This window comes from Rhodnius prolixus, unplaced genomic scaffold, assembly GCF_049639745.1.
Source record: "Rhodnius prolixus isolate KJV_2025 unplaced genomic scaffold, Rpr scaffold_7, whole genome shotgun sequence".
Classification (NCBI taxonomy): Eukaryota; Metazoa; Arthropoda; class Insecta; order Hemiptera; family Reduviidae; genus Rhodnius; species Rhodnius prolixus.
This window is the reverse complement of record NW_027411582.1, coordinates 39510620-39535052: the sequence shown is the minus strand read 5'-3', so window position 1 is coordinate 39535052 and position 24433 is coordinate 39510620. Positions and strand designations below refer to the sequence as shown.

At 34.6% G+C, this 24433-nt stretch overlaps 3 protein-coding genes across 6 annotated transcripts in view; 1 reads left to right on the top strand and 2 right to left on the bottom strand.

Moving 5' to 3' along the window:
• LOC141447621 (uncharacterized) overlaps nt 1–24433 on the bottom strand; it is a 475629-nt gene that overhangs the window by 442213 nt on the left and 8983 nt on the right. The gene's annotated exons all lie outside the window — the stretch shown is intronic.
• LOC141447618 (lanC-like protein 2) lies at nt 49–9435 on the top strand. Its single transcript, XM_074115356.1, has 9 exons — nt 49–220; nt 4127–4306; nt 4398–4546; nt 5098–5230; nt 6110–6250; nt 6860–7042; nt 7117–7263; nt 8403–8505; nt 8580–9435. The coding sequence occupies exons 1-9, from the start codon at nt 62–64 to the stop codon at nt 8657–8659; spliced, it is 1275 nt and encodes a 424-aa protein (XP_073971457.1). The 5' UTR covers nt 49–61; the 3' UTR covers nt 8660–9435.
• Nucleotides 9371–23148, bottom strand: Eno (alpha-enolase). Of its 4 annotated transcripts, none has more exons than XM_074115355.1 (9): nt 23094–23148; nt 14370–14428; nt 13950–14055; nt 13568–13744; nt 11766–11920; nt 11523–11644; nt 10728–10965; nt 10354–10540; nt 9371–9836 (listed from the first exon to the last, which is right to left on the bottom strand). In XM_074115355.1, exons 3-9 carry the CDS (start codon nt 14010–14012, stop codon nt 9480–9482), a joined length of 1299 nt encoding a protein of 432 aa, XP_073971456.1. In that variant the 5' UTR covers nt 14013–14055; nt 14370–14428; nt 23094–23148; the 3' UTR covers nt 9371–9479. The 4 variants fall into 4 exon arrangements, with proteins under 4 accessions (XP_073971456.1, XP_073971455.1, XP_073971454.1 ...); XM_074115354.1 differs by lacking the exon at nt 23094–23148 and adding an exon at nt 14823–14895; XM_074115353.1 differs by lacking the exon at nt 23094–23148 and having other exon boundaries at nt 14370–14562.

The window sequence follows — 24433 nt, the reverse complement described above, 5'->3', positions numbered from 1 at the left end:
TTTGAAAATGAACAAACAGCTGAGAATCCATGTCAATACTCATATGATTAGTTATTGGTTTATGTTTAATTTTTACGTATTGCAAGCTTTAACAATATATTTACTGAGTGTTACCGCCCGCAGTGACCTATCTGCGATATACATGGATCCCAGACATATTACAAACAACTATTCAGATTTTATTGAAAATGAACCAAGTGATTATCTGGAAGATAAACAAGTAAGATATTTCGATGATACAATCGTTACAGCATTATCGTTATCTATTTTTTGAATCAAAAAATTAAATGTAAGAAAAATAGGTAATTGTTTATAAAAGCTGACCCTGCAATAACAGCACGTTTTCAGCTACTTTTCTGGTGTCAGGACTACTTAATATACCACAGCACTATTATTTACTGGTATTGTGTGCATTTTATCCCTATTTCGTACATATTTATTTGTTTTCCACATACATGAAGACAAGTTTATTATTATCTCTTTAACAAAAACTTACAGTTTAAAATGTTAAGTATAAGGGTTGATTAAACGCCAAAAGGTACACAAATCAGCTAGTACCCAACATTTCATTGATATTATTTTAAGTAATTTTACTACATTAATTTTCATTAATATTTTTTTGAATTTATTAGATGTTTCACAGACCCTTATGCTGGCCATTTTAATCTACAAAATATTTGTTCAAGTAGAACACCATTTAACTTAGAATGACTGTAATAAGATAAATAAGATATGCATATTTTTATGACAGCTAACATAATTATTCCAGTATTTTACTATAAGTAAAATTAGAGGGACTACATTAAATTACAATTGAGAAATGAATAATTATTGTTGAATAATTTACTTGATATTACCTACGCGTTATGTGTGCTCACAAATACTTCGGAAAGACGAATTCTAGACTGAAATATTGTTTTAAATCCGTGATTCAAATTTAAATAGTAGCCGACTCTGCCTTTGTCTTTTTTTACTTTAACGTGCATGTACATACATACGATATATGTGACTATTCAGAATAAAGAGCATAATAAAGATAAATCAGAAGAATAATTTGGAATAAAGCTAAAATAAAGTACCTATTTAATTACGAAAATATAATATACATTTTATCATAATTATAACAAAAAAATAAAATATTATGAATGAACAAAGGGAAGGGATTAGCTATGCGGTTAGCATATTGGATTCCCACGTGGAGGTTCCGGGTTCGAATCCAGCTGCTGACCCTTAGATTTTCTCTTTCTAAGAGCTTCTTACAGCTCACTGTCCGGGTGATGGACAGAGTTGTCTGTAACGAGAGAACACTGTCCGGAGGCCGGCAGTGCACTGAAAAAAGCTCCGGGCGCCAATAACCTTGATGTTGACGCGACTTAAATCATAAAAGAAAAGAAAAAGAAAATGAATGAACTGGCCAGCATAAGGGTCTGTGAAACATCTAATAAATTCAAAAAAATATTAATGAAAATTAATGTAGTAAAATTACTTAAAATAATATCAATGAAATGTTGGGTACTAGCTGATTTGTGTACCTTTTGGCGTTTAATCAACCCTTATACTTAACATTTTAAACTGTAAGTTTTTGTTAAAGAGATTTTTGTACCTTTTGGATAGATTTTCTTTTTTGTATGTTTTGCAAAGTTACATATCTGCTTTTCAGATTTTATTAAAATTGGGAATAATAAATTTAATTTTATCATTATAACCTGAAAAGGTGTTAAGTCGGAGTTACTACCACTGGACAGATCTTTTTAAAGAATGATTATATTTGCGGTCCCCAAACCATCCTCAATAACAATTTTTTTGAGAAAGCGTTTTGAATAAAATAGGAAGGTAATTTGTACGTAAATAGCAAAATTAAACTGCGATTTCAGTACTTCCCTTTAAGAGGAGTAAGAAAAATAAACTGCCATTACAGTACTTCTCCCTAAAAGGCAAAGAGGCAAAGATTTTGAATCGAACTACAATTCATTGATGAAAATCGGTTCACTCATTGAAAATTTTAACGATTGCAATACTTCCTCTTAGTAGGTGTAAGAGCATGATGGCACTTCACAGCCACGTAGAGGAGCTTTAACCACTTCTTCTTACTAAATTTTATCAAAATCGGACTAACCGTTATAGAAATATTGGTAATAATAGTTTTAGAAAGGGCCTTACTTGGGTGGGGCAAACTCCCCTCCTTATGAGGCACAGCGTCGAGACTTTTAAAGTGCAAATCTGTACAAAATTTCGATTCGAATGACACTTTATTCATGAAAATCGGTTTACGTTTCGATAATTTGAAACGATTGCTATACTTCCCCTTAACAAGTGTAAGAGCAGATCGTCGCTTTAATGTTAGGTAGGGGAGCCCAAACCCTGTCATCCTACCAAATTTTATCAAAATCGGGCTAAGATTTACAGAGTAATTAATGATAATAATTTTGGAGGGGGCCTTACATAAAAGGGGCTAACTCCTCTCCCATTCCATGTACAGCGTCGCGACCCCCAAAAGGCACATCTACATAAAATTCCGAATCGAATGACATCTCATTCATGAAAATCGGTTCACGCGTTTAGGCGCTACGTTGTTTACAAAAAAGGTAACAACAACAACAAGAAGAACAAGAACATTTTTTGAAAATGCCGTTTTTGCTCATTTTGAGCATCTTTTTTCTCAATATCTATCAAATCTAGCTTGTTGCAAAAAAATTACAGTCATAAAGGAGGATTTGCCCTATATTTTAAAGAAAATTTGGGAATTTTATCTTTTATAGAAAAAGAGAAAAAAATTGTCAAAGTTGGGTGTTTTTAAACCTAACGCTTTTTCGTGCAGTTTTTGATGATCAACCCTTATACAACTGTCCTACCGGACAGTTTTAATACTCTACACCTAGTAGCCTCTATCATTGTTTAATAGAATCAGAAAATACAGAAAACGATGGACGAACGGGAATCCTCATTCTTACCTAATCATACTCCTCATAGAAAAGAAGTAACGTAATAGGCAAATTTCTTTTTTTTTTGAATTTTCATTTAGAATGTCCGATTTGTGGAATCCTGATTACAAAAAATTATAATTGATTTGTGACTGTAAACCGTAACTCAGAAATTAAAAATCTCCGTGAGTCATACGAAAATACGAAAATGAGGGACAAAAGAAACTGCCTAATAACAATGAATACTTAATAATAAACGAAATGGAAATCTCTTTATGGATAGCGAGTCAATAATGTACAAGAATTGAAACTGTTTCCGTAGAACTCCAAGAACAACTTATAGATAAAGAAAGTGATACCTCTCTTCAATTATGATACAGAAAAAGTCCATCAAGTTTAAGGATTTGCGACGAAATGAAAGATATTTTTTATTCCTTTGGAAGGGAGCAATTTATTTTCTACATTAGTTTTTCTATTTGATATTTACTTATATTTTTCTCTAGCGCCTTAGTTATTTACTATCGAAAACACAAAATACCAGAATCTGTAGAAAATATAGAATTTTTCTCTTCCATTTAGTAGCGGAGTGCTAAATTTGTAGAACTAGAATAATACCAAACTCCTGGCAGACGGATAATAGCCAGCCTCACTTTGCTTTAGTTCAAACTTTAAATATTGTATACAAAATAGTGAAATGTGAATAAAGCGTTTATTAATTATTATTAGTAATAGCGGAGTGATGCTTTTCGATTTGGTTCCCAATAGGCGAGATATTAGATCCAATTTAAAGCACTAGTGCAATAGGGAGCATCCATTCACTTCAAGCACCGTTCTTTTTCAACATAAAAGTTCTTCTGCGGCATGATGATTGCTAAGCCACATATTTCTCATCAAACCGCCTCAAACAGAAGCTTGAACTTCTTCGTTACCCAGCTTGCTATCCGGATTTCACTCTTACGGGCTGCTACATATTGCAGGCTTTTTTTTTTGCGGTATAGAACATCAACTACTAGAAAGGCAGAGAAAGCAACTGTAATGAATTCTTAGCCTTCACAGAATTTTTGAAGTACCACAGAAGAAAAGAGTGGCAGGCACAAAGTGGTTTCAAGAATATCTGGGAAGTTTTATTTATCATCAATATTCATTTCATCCTCAACACACTCTTAAATGCGAATAGTTGTCTCATAAAATAGTTTTCTTTTCAGATAAAATCCCAACTTATAGCGAGTTCAAATAGATTAATAAATTCGTTATTGATGAAAATCAATAAAAGTGTTTACGAATTTGATAAAAATAGTGATTACTCCATTTACACTGGATATAGTGGCATTGCCTTCTTGCATTATTTTAACTACATAAAGAGAGACAATATTGAATCCTATGACGTAAGTTACTGCTTCAGTATGATTTTGTATAGTTATTAGTGTTATCGTGCTTGGCGCTTTACAAGTGATCTAAATTCGTTTCTTGTACTAGATCGCAAAGTATTTAACTGATAAGGCGTTGACAAATTTAAAGGGAAGAGATATAAGCTTTTTGCTGGGCGATGCAGGACCTCTTGCCCTTGGTGCCCTAATCTATACGAAAGAAAATAACTCTGAGGAAGTTGAAAACTTAATCTCCAGGTATGTTCGTGTTCCATTTCCTTTTTAAGTGAAAGCTGCAAATATGCCATCTAACAGCACTTACTGATGATGAAGTGAACAGACACGCCCGCAACCACACTCCACAAACAGAACTTCGGCCTTGCTAGAGCCCACTCACTAAGTAATGCATCGCACTCTCACCATTCTAGATCTAATAGCACTCATTTACTGGCTCCAGAAAATACCTTAAAGCGCCCCTAAAAGAAATTTCAGATTCTGGTATGTTCTCCCCAATCAGCCCAAATTAGCTAGATACTCTACTCAGCTGGGAAGAGATCTTCTTCTAGTGATATAATCGTATATTTTGTAAGCTGATTTCACAATAGTTTCTACAAACATGCTTCAGCAAAGTACTAGCTGCGACAATATTGTCAGTTTTTCTAGTCAATGTTCTTTAATTGATGAAAATTTCACTCAAGTTGGAGCTAAAATTAATTGTCAGATAAATATCTACAGACAGTACGAGGTTGTAGTGGTACATTTAATTATCTTTTCTATTAATGAGAATTACTTGTTTCTCCTTATTTCAGACTGCTGAAATTGCCAGAGAGAGTGTCGAATTATCCTGATGAACTACTTTATGGCAGAGCAGGCTACATATTTGCTTTATTGTTTCTCAGAAAACATCTTGGCAACGTTATCCCTGAAGATTATTTAAAAAAGGTGACACAAAAATTCTTGGTCACTCCTACAAAAACTGTGTAAATTTTTTTGGGATAGGCCATTTCCAATTTCTTGGTAGAACTGTGAACTGCAGTTCATTATTCTTTTAAGACTGATAATTTTTGTAATACTCAAACAAAAAGACAGAAGTGTTCATCAAATTCTCTCCTGTTGGGTTGAAAGATTATTGCCGTCGCGTTGGAAATAAAGTTTTTCACTGGAAATTGAAGTTTGGAGAAGTAATAGTTTAGGGTACCATCATACCGTTATTGACCCGGTTTCTAAAATAACGTTCTACTTTTCCGCGGAAGTAATGCATCGTTAGAACTTATATTTTATTCGAATATAGGGATTCATTTATTCTTTAGATGTCTAAGATTTCATTATGATCTAATCAATATGAAAAGAGATATTGAGACTTAAATTTAGAACGCGTTTTAAACTATGAGTAGTTTTAAATAAAAGTTATAGTGCTACATATAATTCGTAATTGAATGATTCGAATCATGTTTAAAGAAAATGGTTGTGGTTGTTATCGATAAAATCATAAAAATCTGAATTTTAATGTCCCGCAATTTTTGGTGCTTACAGTGGGCCTTCCTTTACTAATAGGAAATGGGATAGTAAAAAATACAATGCTTGACACAAGTTCATTTGATACCCAGTTGAGTGACTGTGTGAACAAAATAAAATTAATATTTGTATTGAATGATTCAGCACAAAAGAAAAGAAAAAAAAATATATTCACGCCCAATTCGATTTGTACTAATTGAATTCAATTATGGATGTAATTTGCACTTCATTGTACAAGTGTATATCTCAATAAGTTAGCTAGCAGTAGTTTTAATATGTGATGAAAAGAAGCAGTTATCTTCATAGCAACTTAATCATCTGATCATCTCTGGAACACGTACAGCAAAAACTGCAAATTCCATGTGTCCTTTAAAGTATTTGTGGCATGGAGAAAACTATCTGGGGGCAGCTCATGGAATAGCAGGAATACTTTACATTCTACTTCTGGTGAGTATCCGTTACATATTTTTCTATATCTATAATTGATATTAGTCTCTTTTTTTTCTTTTTTTTTTTATTTTAAGCTTTTTTTCAGTGCACTGCCGGTTTCTGGATAGTTCTCTCGTTATAGGCAACACTGTCCACCACTGGCTTTTAGAAACAGAAAAACTAAGGGCCAGCAGCTGAATTCGAGCTCGAGAACTTTATCTATTAAATTTAATTTAAGATTTATTGGTTACAATAATTTACCCGAAAATTAATTTTAATCACATTTAATTCAGTGACGTCTAAGTAGAGGAGTCCTCCATGAAAATACCGTTGGGTCTGCGGCAGTAAGGTTGCAATGGAAGATAAAATTTGCTTTGTGAGATACCTGTTTCATGTCAATCTGATCGCTTTTAGAATTGCATCGTGTAGTGCGCTGCTAAAACTCAGTCAGTGGTCGACAAATACTTTAACAAACATGTTAGTTCAGTCTGATAATCTGAAACGGCTCAGATCGAAAGGAAGTAAGAAAGTGTTGAAGATATATCGTTGTTAGCATATCTTTTGTCACCCTTTATTTTGCCTGCATTGAACAATGTGAATTAATTAGTGCCCTTTACTTTGCATTAGAATAAGGATCTATTAACGGAACAAATTCTGCAAACGTTGATAAAGCCAACGCTGGATTGGCTGATCTCCAAAAGATATGCTGGCGGAAACTTTCCTTCTTCGGATGGTAGTAGACATGACAAACTCGTCCAATGGTGTCATGGGGCTCCAGGATTTGTGAACTTATTTACACTGGCCAGCGAGGTATATATTTTCAACTTTAGAATTCACACATTATCAGTAGATGAAATACTGTAGCTAAATTTCTGTTTTTACAGATCTATAGAAGTGACAAATATATGAAAGTTGCGTTGGAGTGTGGCGAGGTGGTGTGGAATAGAGGCATCCTGATGAAAGGCTATTCCATTTGCCATGGAGTCTCTGGAAATGCTTACACTTTTGCTCATCTTTATCAAAAAACTAACGTAAATTTCCTATTATAAAAAATTAGTTTAAAGTATGGTAATCCTCTTCTAGTGGACATAACTATGATGTTTGTATATAACTTAGTTGATAATGACAAAGGTGTGTGGTTTAGTGGCGCAGGAGCAGGGTCTTTGGAGACGCGCGTCCTCGAGCTAGTCATTAACAATAATAGAAATGTAACTTACCTAACAATACTAAGTAGTGATTTCCAGAAATTCTCCTGGGTACTTTAGAAAGATGATGCTCTTGCTGTACATTGCTTTCTTTTCCAGATCACCTTTAGACTTTATTCCAAATGGTTGTTCCATCATGAGGTTTTATTGAGGGTTGTAGTAATACCAATATGTAAATATAACAGCGACTGCTGGGGCGAAAATGCTATTTCTGTGGATAGCTAAATGCAAATTTTAATTTAAAACACCCTTTGTTCAATTAAAAACAAATTATTTATTAACGTTTATTTATCGAACTTAGTTGCATCAAATTCTACGTTCTTAAACAAATTGACATTAGGCTTCATATTCACTTGAAAAAGTATTTGTATACTAAAATACATTTAAACTTTATTCAGAAGAAACCACAAGCTCATCAAATCCACCTGAACCAAAAATATTGTCCAATTCACAAGTAATTCCAGTTTACTCACAAATAATTCCATCCTCTAAGGTATGTAGTTTGGTACCGATCAATCTTTTGCAAAATGAATTTGGGGAGACGCAGTGTGATGACCGTAGTCATGAAAGTTAAGTGCTACCTTAAGTACTAACTCGCTTCTGTATTTCTTAAATACTTCTTGGAGTGGCGAAAATTATTTGTGAGTGCATTTATATTCCGTTCAGAATATATTGAAGACTCAACACAAGTTCTTGTTTAACCTCAGGGAAGTCCCCTGTTGCAGCTGTTGGAATGATTGTCAATTGGGCTCGACAAAGGTACTTATATGTAAAGGCTGCTGTCAAAGACGTTGTATTCGGCAACTTTCTTTTTTCCAAATCGAATTCTAGATGTAACAAAATATTTTCTCAAATGCTTCAGGAAATAAGATCTCTAACTTGTCTGGAAATATTTTCTGTAGATGCACGTGTACAGTATATTTTTTAAATTGATAGTAGGTTAATGCATATTTCTGTGTTCGTAGCAACAACTACACTTGCACAGATTAGCCTGCTTTCTGAACTGGTGTAACACGTATCCAAACAACGAAGGCATGCGACCTGACAGACCTCTGTCTATGTTTGAAGGTATGCTATCTCCATCTTGAGAGTTATATTTTAATGTTGAAGAATTCCCACTTTTGATTTATATGTAATTTCAGGTATTTCCGGTGTAACATATTTTCTGATAGACGTTCAAGATCTATTAACAGCTGCTTTTCCTGCTTACGCACTGAATTAGTTTAAAGAAATATAATCCATAAAAAAATTGTTTTCTCTTCTTTATTAAACCTCCTTTATTAATTACAAATAGAAATTAGAAGGGCGCTAGAATCTACAACAGTCCATGCTCAGAAAAAAAAAATGCTTTTCTAAAATAAATTCGTAACGAAAACCTACAGGGGCGTCAAGAAGTGATGACCTTTGTCTGGAATTTCGGTGCCCCTTGCCAAAAACTAATGAAAAAAAATATTCGTATCGTGGTAAATGCAATCTGGGAATAATTTTACAGAGAAGTTTTAATTCAAAGATACATTTCCATTAAGTGAATTTAGGAGTAGAGATGAATTTGTTTTTATCAGTAAAAATACTAGTCCTAAACATTTTTATGAGTAAGGTTTCGTTTGTCTAGCACAATTCAGAGTTCATGTAAAAAATTGTTACTCTAGTATCAATATGTAATTTTTCCACGAGTAGTTTCATACTACAATAGTAAATTAATGTAACACTATATAATATTGCAACCAAAATCTTTAGTAAGAAGATTAAGTATCAAGAAAAATTAATTACTTAATAAATTGCTGTTAGATTGCTGTTAAAGTGTTACTGATTCCTACTTTTATTGCCACTCATTAGGAAACTAAAAACCTCAAAAAACACAAATTGCAGGAAGCAAAGACTTTTTCATGATATTTCTACCAGACATGCGAAAGAAATTAATAGACAAAAAATATATGTTCCCAAAATTTATTTTCTATTGTATCACACAAAAATGTAAATAAAATATATCTTTTCTAAGTGTTGTATGTTACGTTCAGTCTTCCAGTGTTGGAATTGACTTTTTAAGAAGGATGTCTGAAATTGTTTCCAGCATACTTGGCATCATTGCCCAGCTCTTCTTCAATACGCAGTAACTGATTGTACTTGGCAAGTCTCTCCGAACGACACGGAGCACCAGTTTTAATCTGGCCCGTGCCAAGACCCACCACTAGGTCGGCTATGAAAGAATCCTCCGTTTCGCCGGATCGGTGGCTGACCATAGTTCCCCATCCATTTTTTTTTGCTAGCAAATGAGCATCAATAGACTCGGAGACAGTTCCTATTTGATTTACCTTTAATAGAAGACAATTACATGTTTTCTTTTCTATAGCCTCTTTTATTATATTCGGATTAGTTACGGTAATATCATCGCCCACTACCTGCAACAAATAATTGAAAATAATTAATTTCCTTTAAAGAAACGTTCTTGAAAGGGTAGTGGCCAGATTGCATGGCAATCGCTAGTATACGTTATTGATGGTCATCCTCTGAAACCTTACCGAAATATTTATATTTGTTAATATATTAACAAATTCTTTGATGTTCTTGAATTGGATTTTCTAAATTTATTATTTTAAAAAAGCCTTTCTTGTTTAAAAAACATCGCTGTTCGGCAAAAAAAAAACTCATCCAGAAACTATTTGACTATTCTGAGCAAATTTTGGTATCCCCCGACAGTATAAGAGAGTCATTTGAATGATTCATTAGGATGATTTGTTTTGCTTAAACTGCGGTCTGGCTACCTCCTTGCAAGAACTTCTACATTTCAGGTCTTTATCAGAAACCAACAAAACTATCTGCTTTTCTTTTTTTTAAAAAAAAGTACATTTGAAAAGTGGAAAATCCTCTTTCTGCCTATTCCCCCTCCACCACAAAAAAAAAAAACTGCTTCATTACTTGTACTTTGGTGCTGGCCGTGAACTTCGTCCAAGCGTCCCAGTCAGATTCAGCAAAAGGATCTTCTATAGACACTAAAGGAAATCCATCCAGAAATTCGTGATACAGCGCAATTAATTTGTCAGAGTCTAAATGTTGGCTCTTATCAGAATTAGGATTCTTAAAATCTAAATCGTACTTTCCATCCCTAGAAACATAAGAGTATTTATTCAATTTAGATTGCAATGAATTATTTGAGGTTTTGCCCAATTTAAGGACCAGGGCTGCACAACTAGTCGACCGTTGGCCTCGGATCGATCACTAGTTAAATAATACACCATTGTTTTTCCCTAAAATACAAATATATCTCATAAACTAATAATACGATTCCTTACTTATAAAATTCTGAAGCTGCCGAATCCATGGCGATTACAACTTTACCAGTGTAGCCAGCTTTCTCAATTGCTTCCTTAATAAGACACAGACCTTCTTTGTTATCTTGAATATTGGGAGCAAAACCGCCTTCATCTCCAACAGCTGTTGCATCCAGACCGAATTTTTTCTTGATAACCGCCTTCAAATGATGGTACACTTCAGTGCCCATGCGCATTGCATCACAAAATGAGTTCGCTCCTAAAATATATAAATAAATAAAGTTATAAGCTAATTAAATTTAAGTCACCTACTAACTATTTACAAAATAACTTGACATCCAGAGAGCTCTAACGCCTTGAAACTGGACTGGCCGTTGAAGATTAGTTTATTATGTTAATTATTTACTTTTCGCACATTGCATCAAAACCGTTGTCTCTGAACGTTGGAAACCATGGAAAAACATTTTCGACTCTGTAATTCACTATCATATGGCGAAGACAATGTATTAAAAGTAGTGTCAAATAAATAAGATTTAAAGTCAACTGGTACTTTTAAGTAAAAAGTCAATTAGAGAAAAATGTTGAAGTATTCCTGGCGTTGCCATTGAAGATTTAAAATGGATGAAATCTTTATTGTTAAAATTTAATGATAAGGTAAATGATGCATGCTTATTATGTGGTAAACTAATTGAAAATTAAAAGTGATGCAGACTAAGAATTACGTATCTATTACAAATACATATTTGTTACATAATGTCAGAAATTCATACATTTTTAGTGTTCTTTTTTTTTTTTTGTAAATGTGATAACGCATACCTATGGGCATAATCATGAATTCTTGCATGGCAAGTTTGTTGCCAGCATGTGATCCACCGTTTATCACATTGAAAGATGGTACAGGCAACAAAATCTTTGTACCAGCTAGTTCAGAAATATATCTGTAAATAAATAAATAAAAAAGTTATTACAAAATAACCAGAAGGAACACCAACAGTTTTACCCAGAACTGCTCGAAAACAAATTTTAATAATAACCGTAAGTAAAAAAAAATCAGCTTACTTGTAAAGGGGAAGACATTTTTTGGCAGCTCCTGCTTTACAAACAGCTAACGAAACGCCAAGAATTGCATTTGCTCCAAGTTTTGCCTTAGTTTCAGTTCCATCTAATTCAATTAGGAAACAGTCTATAGCTCTTTGTTCTGTAACTTCCAGGCCCTGAAATGAAAACAATGTTTTAGCAGTCAACGTTCAAGAGGGTAACTTAAAAATTGAAATTTGGCCTACGTATGTTGGATGAATACTAACAAATTTCATTATCTAGATCTAGATCGTGATACCTTAGGATCAGCTAGTTTTTTCCAGTTTTGTTCTTACGCTCAATTCCATTAACACCGTTTGTTACAAACAAGTTTAGTAACTCTAATTTTCTTAAACAAAATATCATTTACTTTTCAACGACAGATAATTTCGACTTAAATTTGATTAGGGCAACAAATTACCAAAAATAAGTTTTGACTCTAGAACTTTGAATAACATATTCCGAATCGAATGACTCATAATTTATGAAAATCGATTCACGCGTTTAGGCACTACGTTGTTTACAAAAAAAAGTTAACAACATGAAAAAGAACAATCTTTGGCATAGTATTTCTTGCTGTTCCTGTCTCAGGGGGAGGTTGGTCTTCCATTGGTTGTCCAACATGTGTTACTCTCCTCTGATACAATCCTGGATCCTCCAGAGGTAACTTTGGCTGCAGAAATGTTTCTGGTGGGAATATGGCCGTTATATAGCTGTTACTTATCCTGTACAACATTTATCTTATTCTTGATCCGAATCGTGCAGGATTCGACGTAGTTGGCCTATGTCCTTTTCACTATAATATAATTGTTCTCTAGTATAATGATGTAGTGTAATTACCCCCACTATACCAAAAAGCCATCGCCTTGGCCCCATGTGGTTCCTCGGGAACACTGAACAGACTCAAACATAATGTACTGAAGTTTTAGGCTGTGCAGCTATCTCATTCTTCAATTGTTTCCTATTGGGATGAAGAAGGTGTAATTTTGTACTATAATGAATACTAAAAAATAGATAATTTGAACTACTCGAACTAATAAGTATGGTCCTCCCACCATACTGCATCTGCGAACTTTGCACCTGTCTCTATGTTATTCGGAGGGTGTTTGGCCAAATACATGCAAACCGAACAGTTAAAATGATATTTTTCACAAAATGTTGCTTTTATTACCTCTTTCGACGTTTGAAGTGCGTTTGGTCCATCCAATGGTAGCTGGATGGACAAGAGCCAAACACGTGAGTCTAATTCTAAAAGAGCAGCGAAATAAAAAATCGGCGCATAACAATTGTAGCATTTTCTGTCAAAACTATAAACAGAATTCCGATTTACAAATAAGTTCCTACACTGCCTAGTAGCTGGTTAAGTAGTTTTCTGTTCCTAACCAATTCGACAGGGATCCATTTTGCGACAAAGACTATAAAGTTGAGTCAACGTTGCACGTTTGGACTGACAAATTCTGCATGAATACGTTCCCATACATGTGATGGGCTTTCCCAATAAATAGGTACCTTAGTTAGTAACATTTGTAATGATGCTCAGCTCTTTAAGGACTTAGCTTTGATATCATTGTTTAGCAAATTACAAATTGAACGTTCAGAAACTGATCATTAAAATAGAAACTGAAAAGAGCAAGGCGAAACTAAAAAATTAAGATTAACTACCTATGTAAACCAAACCATATAACAATTTGGCTTGATCTATTTTAATTTATTTTACTTTTTACTGCAATAATTAGCATTGCAGAGTAAACTACATTTACACGTTTAATTATAAGCACACATACCTTTGCAATTAACTTGGGTGCAATGATTTCATTAACATTGCTTACAGCCTTGGTAACGCCCTTGCCATGCCACTGCTCTTTAACTTTATCTCTTAGCTCGACGGCTTCACGAGACCCTGTGCTAGCTCCAGACGGTACAGCTGCTCTGAATAAGCCCGATTCAGTCTCCAAATCAACCTAAAAGTTTTAGCAAAGAAGCATGACCATCGAACTTGCATTAAATATTTCAAATATGTTGAAAAGCATAAGATTAGAGATACATTTTAATAAGAGAAATCAACCATTAGAATAACTTTGTTATTAACCAAATAAAAAATAATTCTATTTAGTACTTTCAGTTTGCAGTACACATTCTGAGAACTATTATTTGAATCACAATTACCTCAACTGTTGGATTACCTCTGGAGTCATATATCTGTCTAGCATAGATACTTTTAATTGGCATTTTTTTGGAATGGGATGAGAAACTTCGTTTGAGAATTGAGCCTCTAAAATATGAAACAGAGAGAAAATGATAATAAAAATTGATAAGCTGATGTTACGTAAGTTAGTACAAGGGTTCAATTTTAAAGGTCATTTTAACAACACACACCTTAGGCTCAAAACCGTTCTTAAAATCATTAAATCTATAAATTTTTAAATCCACAGATATTAATTACTATGACACTATAGGTACACTTTAGTAGCAGTAATATTATTTACTATTTTCATATTTAATAAAAGATCACCTGAGCATAAAATAGAATTATATCTAATTTAGAAGGTTAGCGTAAAGGTTACAATATTTAAAAAAGTTACTCACTTAAAATGATTATTGTCTCAGAGTGCAGACATAAACTGTACGTCCTCAATTTTCTTTAACTAAATCAAAAAGAACAAGTTATTTTAATTGTTGAATAAAGGCCGTTGTTGCTCTTGAGTGGGGTGATAAATGATTGGGTGGAGCAAGGACGATCAAGGGTCATAACCGATCAAAAGCCGACCTGATGGTGGAGAATAGGTTCCCGACTGTACCAACGCATTTTAATTTCTATTCTGATACACTTAAAAGTGATGTCAAAGTGCTATTGTAAGCAGCACTTTTGTTTTCTTTTTCTTTTTTTTTTTGAAAGTACCTTTCGTTACTTTCATAAAAATGGAACATTATTACCTCAGTCAAGTTTCTGAATAAAATAAATTCTGAAACATTTTTTGGGTTGATCTCAAAGCTATTCCGGAGGGCTGATTTTTATATAAATTTTGTTAAATTCAGTACCTGGGTTGCTGCTAGTAATTGCAATATTTTCGAATACAAAAAGTAACTAGTAAATAGTTTAAAACTGAAGGTGCAGTGGCAATCAGTAGGTTACACACATCGATTCAAAACACAATGTATCTAATATCGATGCAATACAATATTCGGCGACCCCTCCAATTTTACTGCTAAAACAAAAAGTTGAAAATGTGCGCTTACTGAATAGTCTTATTTTTTATTCATTTTAAAATTTGCTCGCAACTATTCCATAATTGTTCATTTCATGAAATGTTAAGAAAATTGAAACCATAAAAATGAATGAATACTCACACGATTTTCCCCTACTGCTATTCTCAAGTTACTTCCTAAACTTGGTTTCCGTAAACTATACGTTTTTAAAAATCACTACAGTCAAGAAGTGTAGGGCGAGACGAAAACCAAGTAGAAATTGATACATCGTACTGTTTAATTTACTCTTATTATGTATGAAAATTTGAAACCGGTCAGGGATCCAATAAATATACGCACTACCACAGATAAAATCAAAGATATTATATCTGAATGTTAATTTGCTTAATTACGTATCATTCAAACTAATTGTAGTATACAATCGCGACGAGAGAATCTTATTTTATTTATAACTTTAATACCACTTATCAGTGTTAGCAAATTGAGAAAAGTATGGACGAAATAGAATGTTACTTTGAATACTGGTTCTTAGTGGATATATCAAGGATATACATAATTGCAGATGATGTTCCGGCAGACGGTTCTATCATGCCGTAAAATGTGGTGAGTTTCTTTACTTTTGTATATTTTCTTTTATTAATAAAACATTATTATTATTGCAGATGATGCAAGAATAAGTTGTGTACAGCTCGTTGATTTTTTTGCTGGACCCAATTGATTTCCAATAATAAAATTCGATTAGAAAACAATAGAAAATTTGTTTTAAAAAATTAAATAATTTAACAATTAGGGAAGGGATCAGCTAAGTGATTAGTAATAGGCCTGCCCAAGTGAAGATACCGAGTTCGAATCTGGCAACCGGACCTTAGATTTTCTTTTTCTAGGAGCTTCTTACAGTTCACCGGCCAGTGATGAACCGCGTTGACTGAACGAAAGAACATAGTTCGGAGATCTGCTGGGCACCGAAAAAGGCTCCAGGCACCAATAACCTCAAATGTTGACGCGCCTTAAATTAAAGTAATAATAATTATAAATTAATTAATGTTATTAAAAATATTTGAGGACATTTGTAAAGGGTTATTAGTTTTATACTGTAATGGAAGATCAATGAAGGGCATCTGTCTTTCACACTATCCAGAGATCTTCTGTCCTTCCTAGGGTTTGCTCCTAGGGAGAATAAAACCCTTTCTATCAAATTTATAACGCTCGGAATATTATTTAGGTACAATTGTTTAAATTAATTTGAAACAAAGGACACTGAAATACAATATAATATGCAACCTTATAACAGCAAGAAAAATTTAGAATTGTAAAAGTTTTTAAAACAGCTATTATGTGAAATAATAACTGCTTCATACAAGCGACCATTGTAAGATAATTCATCGTCAAATCATCATTAATATATAAAGTACTAATAACGAAATCCGTATTTGACAAAATGATTTAGAAAACGTTTTCTTAACGTATATAAATTGTCATTTTGTGTGATTCATTCATTTCTGGCTTGTTTTAAAAACAATTGTTAATTTCTACAGTAGAAGTGTCAAACTGGCAGCGCGAGGGCCGCATGCGTCCCTTGAGGTAAATTTTTGTGGCTTACAATGTTTCAAATAAAATGAAAAGTGAAAAAAATATTATGAAGAAAATAGCGTTTAGGGGAGATCGAGGCAATACCATACACACATAATTCCCGTTACCCATCAACTACTGAAGACCAATATATGTATACACCTGGCCCATTGCCTTTCCTGGGGGGCCTGTAGGCGTCCAGTCTCAGTTCTGGCGACGTTTGCATGTCATATGCCTTCCACTCTCAGTGTGACTAAATGCAAACAGATACCAATAGTGAAAAGTTAAAATGAAAATTCTTGGTTGTGACGATATGAATCATTCCTATCAAATGAAATTTATGTACGTGATGTGGCCCGCAAGAATTTAGCTCGTTACAACAAATGGCCCGTGTTTTAATTGACTTTTACTCCTCTGGTCTATTTTTTTTTTCTTTTTCTGTCTCCGTTAACTACTTTTATGGCCAGCACTAAAATATACATTAAGTATAGCCTTCATTTCGAAAATTAATGGTAAAATACATCGGAAAAAACCAAATTAGCTTCCAGTTCCTCTATTTTTTTACTGTTTTGGTCTTTGTCACCTACTTCTAGGGCCGATGCTAAAATATACATGAAAGGAAAACACCGAATTGGCATCCAGTTCGTCCAAATTTCTACATTTTCTGTCTCTGTAACCTACTTTTATGGGCAGAGATAAAATATAAATTAAGGGGAGCCATCATTAGAAAATAAAATGTATAATACAAAGGAAAAACACCAAATTGGTTCCACTTCATATAGATTCCTACTTTTTCTGTCTCTGTCACCTACTTTTATAGGCAGGGATAAAATATAAATTAAGGGGAGCCTTCATTAGGTAAAAAAAAGGGTAAAATACAAAGAAGAATCACCAAAATTGACTTCCAGTTCGGCAAGAACTGGAAGTCAATTTTGAGGCAATACCATTACTTAACCAATTTTGTGGCCTTCGATGTTCTGAGATAAAAAGAAAATACCATACAAACATTAACCCTTTTAACCACAGAAGATGAATATACACGTGGCCCAGTTATTTTCGTGGGGGACTGTAGGCCTTTATAAACAAACTGACAAGTTTCGGCGAAATTTGGAAGCGATATGTCGGCCACTCTCAGTGTCACAAAATGTAAACTGATCCCAACAACGAGAACATTAAAAAGAGCATTTTTGGTTGTGATGTTTTTTTTGTTTTTTTTTGTTTTGGCCTTATTGTACCACGCAAATTAGCCATTGGTAACGTGTACTTGCGATTAATTTACAGTTGAACAGTCGGATTTGTGTTGAAACGTACACCTTGAAAGATGTTACGAGGGGATATAATTTATTTCTTTTATATTGTTATTTTGTTTGTTCGGATGTAGTTGTATAGTTCTCGGTAGATGTTGTCTGTCTGGTGCGTCAGTATACGATGGGGTACCCAAAAATAACCGGAATTGCGTTGCCGCGCATGGAGCTTATGTAGTACGCATTTCTGCCGCTAGACGTGTATAGCGCAATTCCTTGCCAGTTCAGTCCTGCCTGTGTTGTCTGCCTGGCTTGTTCTGTTCATCTGCAGTGATTGTTTTTACCAGCGCTGTTTTGTTCTTTTTTCGTTTTTTATGATGGCAAGTTTAAGTGAACAACGTGCAGCTCTGAAATTTTGTTTTCTACTCGGCAAAAATGCTGCTGAAAGTGTTTTAATGTTGAAAACAGCTTACAAAGATGACGCTATGGGAAAAACTCAAGTATACGAGTGGTTTACTCGGTTTAAAAATGGCGACATGTCGATTGATGACAAACCTCGTTCTGGACGTCCATCAACTGCCCGAATCGACGAAAATGTTGAAAAAATTCGAGAGCTGGTGTTCACAGACCGTCGACAGACAATTGATCAACTGTCAGAGAGTAGTGGGTTATCTTGGAGCTCGGTTCAGCCAATTTTAACGGAAGATTTGGGGATGAAAAGGGTTGCTGCCAAGTTTGTTCCTCGAGTTCTGACTGACAATCAAAAAGAACATCGAGTTGAAACATGTCGTGCTTTGAAACAACAGCTTGAAACTGATCCAGACTTTCTGTCAAAGGTCATTACTGGTGATGAGTCATGGTGCTATGGTTATGACCCAGAAACAAAGCAACAGTCGAGCCAATGGAAGACGTCATCTTCACCCCGACCAAAAAAATGTCGTCAAGTCAAGTCAAACATCAAAACAATGCTGATTTGCTTTTTTGATGCCAAAGGCGTAGTCCATTCAGAGTTTGTCCCCCCAGGTCAGACCGTCAATCAAACCTTGTATTTGGAAGTTTTGAAAAGATTGCGCAATAGTGTTCGCCAAAAAAGAACCGATTTGTGGCAAACAGGAGACTGGTTCTTCCACCACGACAATGCACCTGCACACACAGCCATCTCTGTTACACAGTTTTTGGCTAAAAATGGCATGGTTCCGCTGCCCCACGCACCTTACTCGCCTGACCTGGCTCCGTGCGACTTTTTCTTATTTCCACGCATGAAAAAGGGCATGAAAGGTCACCGATTTGACAACATTGAAGAGGTCAAGAAAAAAACGAAGAAGGAGCTGTCAGCCATTTCTAAAGATGACTACAAAAAATGTTTCGAACAGTGGAAGCACCGGTGGGACAAATGTATTAGTTGTAATGGAGAGTATTTTGAAGGGGATAAGGTTGTTCTGTAAAAAATTTGTAAATAAATAGCTTTTAAAAAATAATTCCGGTTTTTTTTGGGTACCCCCTCGTAGTATGTAAATCGGCTGGTAGAGGGCAGTCTGTCTTCAGTACTGCCTTCCACAGCTGATCCCTGCCGTTGGTATATTTGTCGCAGGCTAAGATTATATGATTGGCATCAGCTATTGACTCGGAATCACAAGGACATGTAGAGTTTATGTGAATTCCGATACGCGCCAAATGGTGTGGTGAATAATTATGATTAAATCTTAGCCTGCAGATGGTGCTGTAAAATCCTTTACCTTCTGTGAATTGATTAAACCACGGTTTGACCGGAATGGAAGGTTGAATGGATGAATAGAATTTACCCTTCAGATCTTTTGATATGGAGTAACTTTCTTCCCATTTTTTATAACTTATTCTCTTGTAATAGCTTTTTATGTCTGAGGGAGATAGTGAGTTAATGGTAGGCTCCCGCAATCGAGTGGCTGCTTTCGCCGCAGCGTCAGCCTTCTCATTGCCGACCAGCCCGTAATGGCCTCTCACCCATGTCAGATATACTAACTTACCATTCCTAATCAGTTGGTTCAGCAAGTTTAAGGAATCTATAATCAGGAAAGAGGGGTCTCTGCCTGGGTTTTGTAATTTTTGGAGCACACCTTTGCTATCACTCAAAATAATGGCGTGCTGGACCGTCGATGACAGTAAATAAGCTAAGGATTTATTGATGGCTACTAATTCTGCAGTAAAAACTGAGGCTAAATTATTGAGTTTATATTGAGAACAGGAATCTAACTGGGAATTTTAGCTTGAATTAATTGAGGAGCTTTTGTAATAATATTACAATTATTAATATATTTAGCAAGAATTTCTTCTAAGTTAGACGTAATGACCTGAATTATTTCGTTGTTGTTGTCATGCACATTATTTATCTTTTGAATTAAGTGTACTATATACTCTACACCACTGTCTTGAGTGTTTCCTATTGATGGTCTGTATGTCGGAACACTCTGTGTCCCTTGCATAGTTATTCTGTGCATCTTACTAGCTGACTGTTTTATTTCTTCGCCACTGATACGGGAAACTATTGGGCTGTCATCATTCAAGGTTTTTGACCTCATTGCATCACGAAACTGTTTTGAAAACATTTCATTATTAACGTGTCTAGTTTTATTCGCTATTTTTGGAGGTTTTCTTAGCGATGGAGTTGTCGGACTAACTTCAGGTAATTCTGGAAATTCACTCACACTCAGTACATCAAATTTATTTTTAGTTGCCATGGCAAAGGAACTTTTATTTAGTATTTTATTTTTAATTTCATTATTTTGCATTATTTTAACGGGACAGTCCCGGAACGTAGACCTGTGTTCACCGTTACAGCGAATACACACTGGCAATGTCGCCTCGGCTAGGAGACATTCCCTGACATTATGATTTTGCGTGCTATGCTCGCATCTCATTTTGCTTCTACACTGTTCTTCAGAGTGTCTGAAACGTAAACAATTTTTGCACTGCCTAATGGAAGGAATGTAAGGGTTTACTTTACATTTTGCTCCATACAGTGAAACATACTGTGGTAGACTTTGAATGTCAAAGTTGATGAAACATACCGGTAATTTTTCAGTCAGCAGTTTGTTGTTTACGTAAGTTTTGCGAGTAAGCCGTCTAATGCTAATGGGCATGGTCGGAGATATTAGTTCGGCCAGAATTTCATTGTCCTCTAACTCAACATCGACATCCCTGATTACGCCAGTACATTGAACTCTGAAATTGGGAATGTATGCAATTATTTCTCTTTCCTTGAGAATTTCAAGATTTAATAAATCATTGGCAGCCTGTGGTGAACGTGTGGTCACTTTCATTCTATTTTGACCCGTTACTGAAATATCAACTATTTCATCTTTATATGTACTAGATGTCTTAAACAGCCACTTACCCAGAGCCATCCTATGTAACTTACCCAAATTGCCTTTATTTCCTTCCAAATTTACTACGTATGGACCTTTGTCAGAATTGCGATACCGATTTTTCGTGGCCTTATCAATGTAATCTGATTTGCTAGGAGGTTGATTTTTATTATTAGTTCTGATTTCATGGATATGAACCTTATTTACGCTACTCGATACAGCATCCCCCCCTCTTTTATTGCCTCGTACCATAGCTTCATTAGGTGCTGTAGTGGTTGGGTGAGGTGTGACTTCTACTTCCATATTCTTACTTCCATTCTCACATGTCCGTCTTGTAGTATTGTTACCGACACTTCCATTATCAATGTCTAAGTTATTTGAATTATTAGTAGTAAACGGTGGCCCGGGGCCACCGCTACTCACAGACATTTTTACCAAAACTTTTTTAATAAATTAACTATAAGGTAACTGTAGAACAAGAAAATCAAACGAACTACTATTTTTAACTGAGAAATTACTAATAGCACACAGCGTAATAGCACAAACACTTTTTCCAATATTTACTATTTGATCAAATTTATAAATGTGTTGTGGCCCACGTTAATCTCGCCTGTGAAATAGCCCGTGTGTTAATTTAGTTTGACACCTTTGTTCTACAGGTTATGTACAGATAAGTAGTTTTTTTTAGCGTGTTTATATAAATAAATAGAAGTTTCCAATGCTTAATATGGATAATCTTATTACGTCTCAGGTGTCTTCAGTATAACTATTCACAGGTAATCATTTAATATAAATGTAATGCAGGAAAAAATTGGTAAGAAAAATGTGAAAACAAACCATGCTTAAATTTTGTAAGCGAAGTATACTGCAATTAAGCAGAGGATCATCATAAAAACAGCGAATGAAACTAGAAGAAGAAATAGAAAACATTTTAAATTTCATAATTTAGTTTTTCTTGAATGCAGTAATTTGTTATTAGTCTTTGCGGCGACAATTTTATAAGAACCGATAAGAACAAAATCTTAAGAAAATCAAAATTTATTTGACAAAAATTAGGGAATATCTAATACTTTTAAGTTCCAAAATTTATTAAACCATTAATAATGGATTTTTAAATTAAATATTAGGAATATAAAATAATGGTGTAAATTTCTAGCAGAAGATACCAATTAAAGATTAAAAATGGTGTTTTCAAGATTTGAATTATCTTATAGTATTTTATGGACGGACACCGCCTCACTTCAGATAACTGGAAAAGTTATTCCAAATTTATGTAGGTAACAGGACATCGAATTGAGCTAAACAATGTTATTTTGGCCATAAGTAATTGGCGTAATAGCACGCCCGAACAAGTCTATTGTTAAATGACTATATATCTTAAATCAACGGAGTTAATTGGAAGGCGAAATTGAGGAAGTACCGTGTAATATATGGTATATTTATATATATATATATATAAACTCCAACTAGCACCACAAATCAAGCTCCAGCTAATTTTATATTTAAATATAATTATTGATTTAAAATGATGAATGACCCAGGAGAACAGCAAGGAGCAAAACTGGATGGAACATAGCCACATTCAAACTCTATGGGCGAGATGGGTCACAAGCCCCCCATAACTTTAAAATAAATAACAACTAGTGGCAACAAGTCTATCCAATAAACCTGAGAGATAGGTCCCTTTAACATTCATCCCATTTAACATTTTATCTTAGTAACGGTTGAAAGGTGCCGCATCACAAGAAAACTGAATTACCAAATTAATTAATCTTAAACAATTTTTTTAGTGTTGAAATTTTTATTTTTCCTTCTTCTAGAAAATTTTATAGGCGATAATGAGGAAATTTATCACATGTATAATCAGTATTATTACTAACTCATAATTATTTATTAAAAATAAAAATTTAAAGCAGAAAAATTAATAATTGAGAAATGTGTAAACAAACCATGATTGAAATTGGTAAGCGACGAACACAGCAAACAAGCAGAGGCCCATCATGAATAAACTAAAAAAAATTATCTCAAGGACCCCAAACATTTTCGACCCGTGATTTTGTTCTTCTTCAATATAATAATTTATTCATTCTTATCTATGGCTTGGTTTTTGTTAACAGATGATTATATTATTTATTGCAAACGTGAATATTTTTCTTGTTTTTTGTTTAAATCTCTACATTAAAAATAATGTTTAGTGATCATTCACACTTTGTCCTTTTACAACAATTCACCACTTCGTAACTGTTTCATTTCTACAAACTGAGGAAATTTAAATCTTATTTGATTGTTACTGACATCATACTTCATTAATCTGTAAATTACCCTTACATGGTAACTAAGAAGGAAGTAGAAATTCCTACTTTTGAGGAAAATTTGTAAAAATAATAATTTTTAATTGCATTTGAATTCCAGGACTACACTGGTCCACTGAATGCGTTAAACCCCGTGAGGAACCAGCAAAGTGTGCCAACTGACAAGCGAATCATCCTGCAAGATACCTTGGATGCAACATCCACAAGGAACTGCAACGACTCAGAAGAGGAACGCCCGTCACAAGCAGAAGAAACCAGCCATCAATCACCAACATCCAGGCCAAGCGATTTTCCTCCAATTAGTGAGCCTCCTTCTCAACAAGTTTCAACTCCTTCTCCAATAGCTCACCCGGCTAAAACCTATTCTCAAGCCTCCGCAAAAAGCCATAAACCTTCGACTTCTCACTTTGTACCTCCATCACCTGCAGCGACTGACATCACCTCACTTCTAACCACTTTCCTCAGTGACTTTAAAACAATGATCAGCCCACTGATAACTCTCCTTTCTACAGTAGTCACCCAAATCCTGCCAAAGATTTCATGAACACTCCATCAAAGCAACAGTCTCTCCTCATTCTTCTCTGGAATGTCAATGGTTTGAGCGCTCACAAAGACGAACTGGACTTTTTTACTGCACAATAGACGAATAGACATAGCAATCATCACACTTTACGAGTACGACTTACTTTTACATTAAGGACTACATAATCTACCGAACAGACCATCCTGCAGACCGACCTCAAGGTGGAACAGCGATTCTCATTCGTCCATTACTATCACATTCCGTGAATCCTAGCTCTCCCACTGACTCTTTGATGTCAACCTCCGTTTCGTTAAATATCCTACCTCTCCAAATCACAATAGCAGCAGTATACTGTCCTCCCAACAAAATCATTTCTCAAAATGACTTTCTTTCCTTTTTCCAATCACTTGGTGCTCACTTTCTAGCGGGCGGAGACTACAATGCAAAACATCAG

What these genes read in the sequence shown, in the direction of transcription:
- Eno (XM_074115352.1), bottom strand. Translation starts at nt 14,188, where the DNA reads ATGATTTTAAGAACGGTTTTGAGCCTAAG. An exon ending in AGAACGGTTTTGAGCCTAAG is followed by an intron (nt 14,056 to 14,159) that starts GTGTGTGTTGTT and finishes TTCATATTTTAG; the next exon opens with AGGCTCAATTCTCAAACGAA. An exon ending in GAGGTAATCCAACAGTTGAG is followed by an intron (nt 13,745 to 13,949) that starts GTAATTGTGATT and finishes TAAAACTTTTAG; the next exon opens with GTTGATTTGGAGACTGAATC.
- LOC141447618 (XM_074115356.1), top strand. Translation starts at nt 62, where the DNA reads ATGTTTAATTTTTACGTATTGCAAGCTTTAACAATATATTTACTGAGT. An exon ending in ATTATCTGGAAGATAAACAA is followed by an intron (nt 221 to 4,126) that starts GTAAGATATTTC and finishes TTTTCTTTTCAG; the next exon opens with ATAAAATCCCAACTTATAGC. An exon ending in TACTTTACATTCTACTTCTG is followed by an intron (nt 6,251 to 6,859) that starts GTGAGTATCCGT and finishes ACTTTGCATTAG; the next exon opens with AATAAGGATCTATTAACGGA.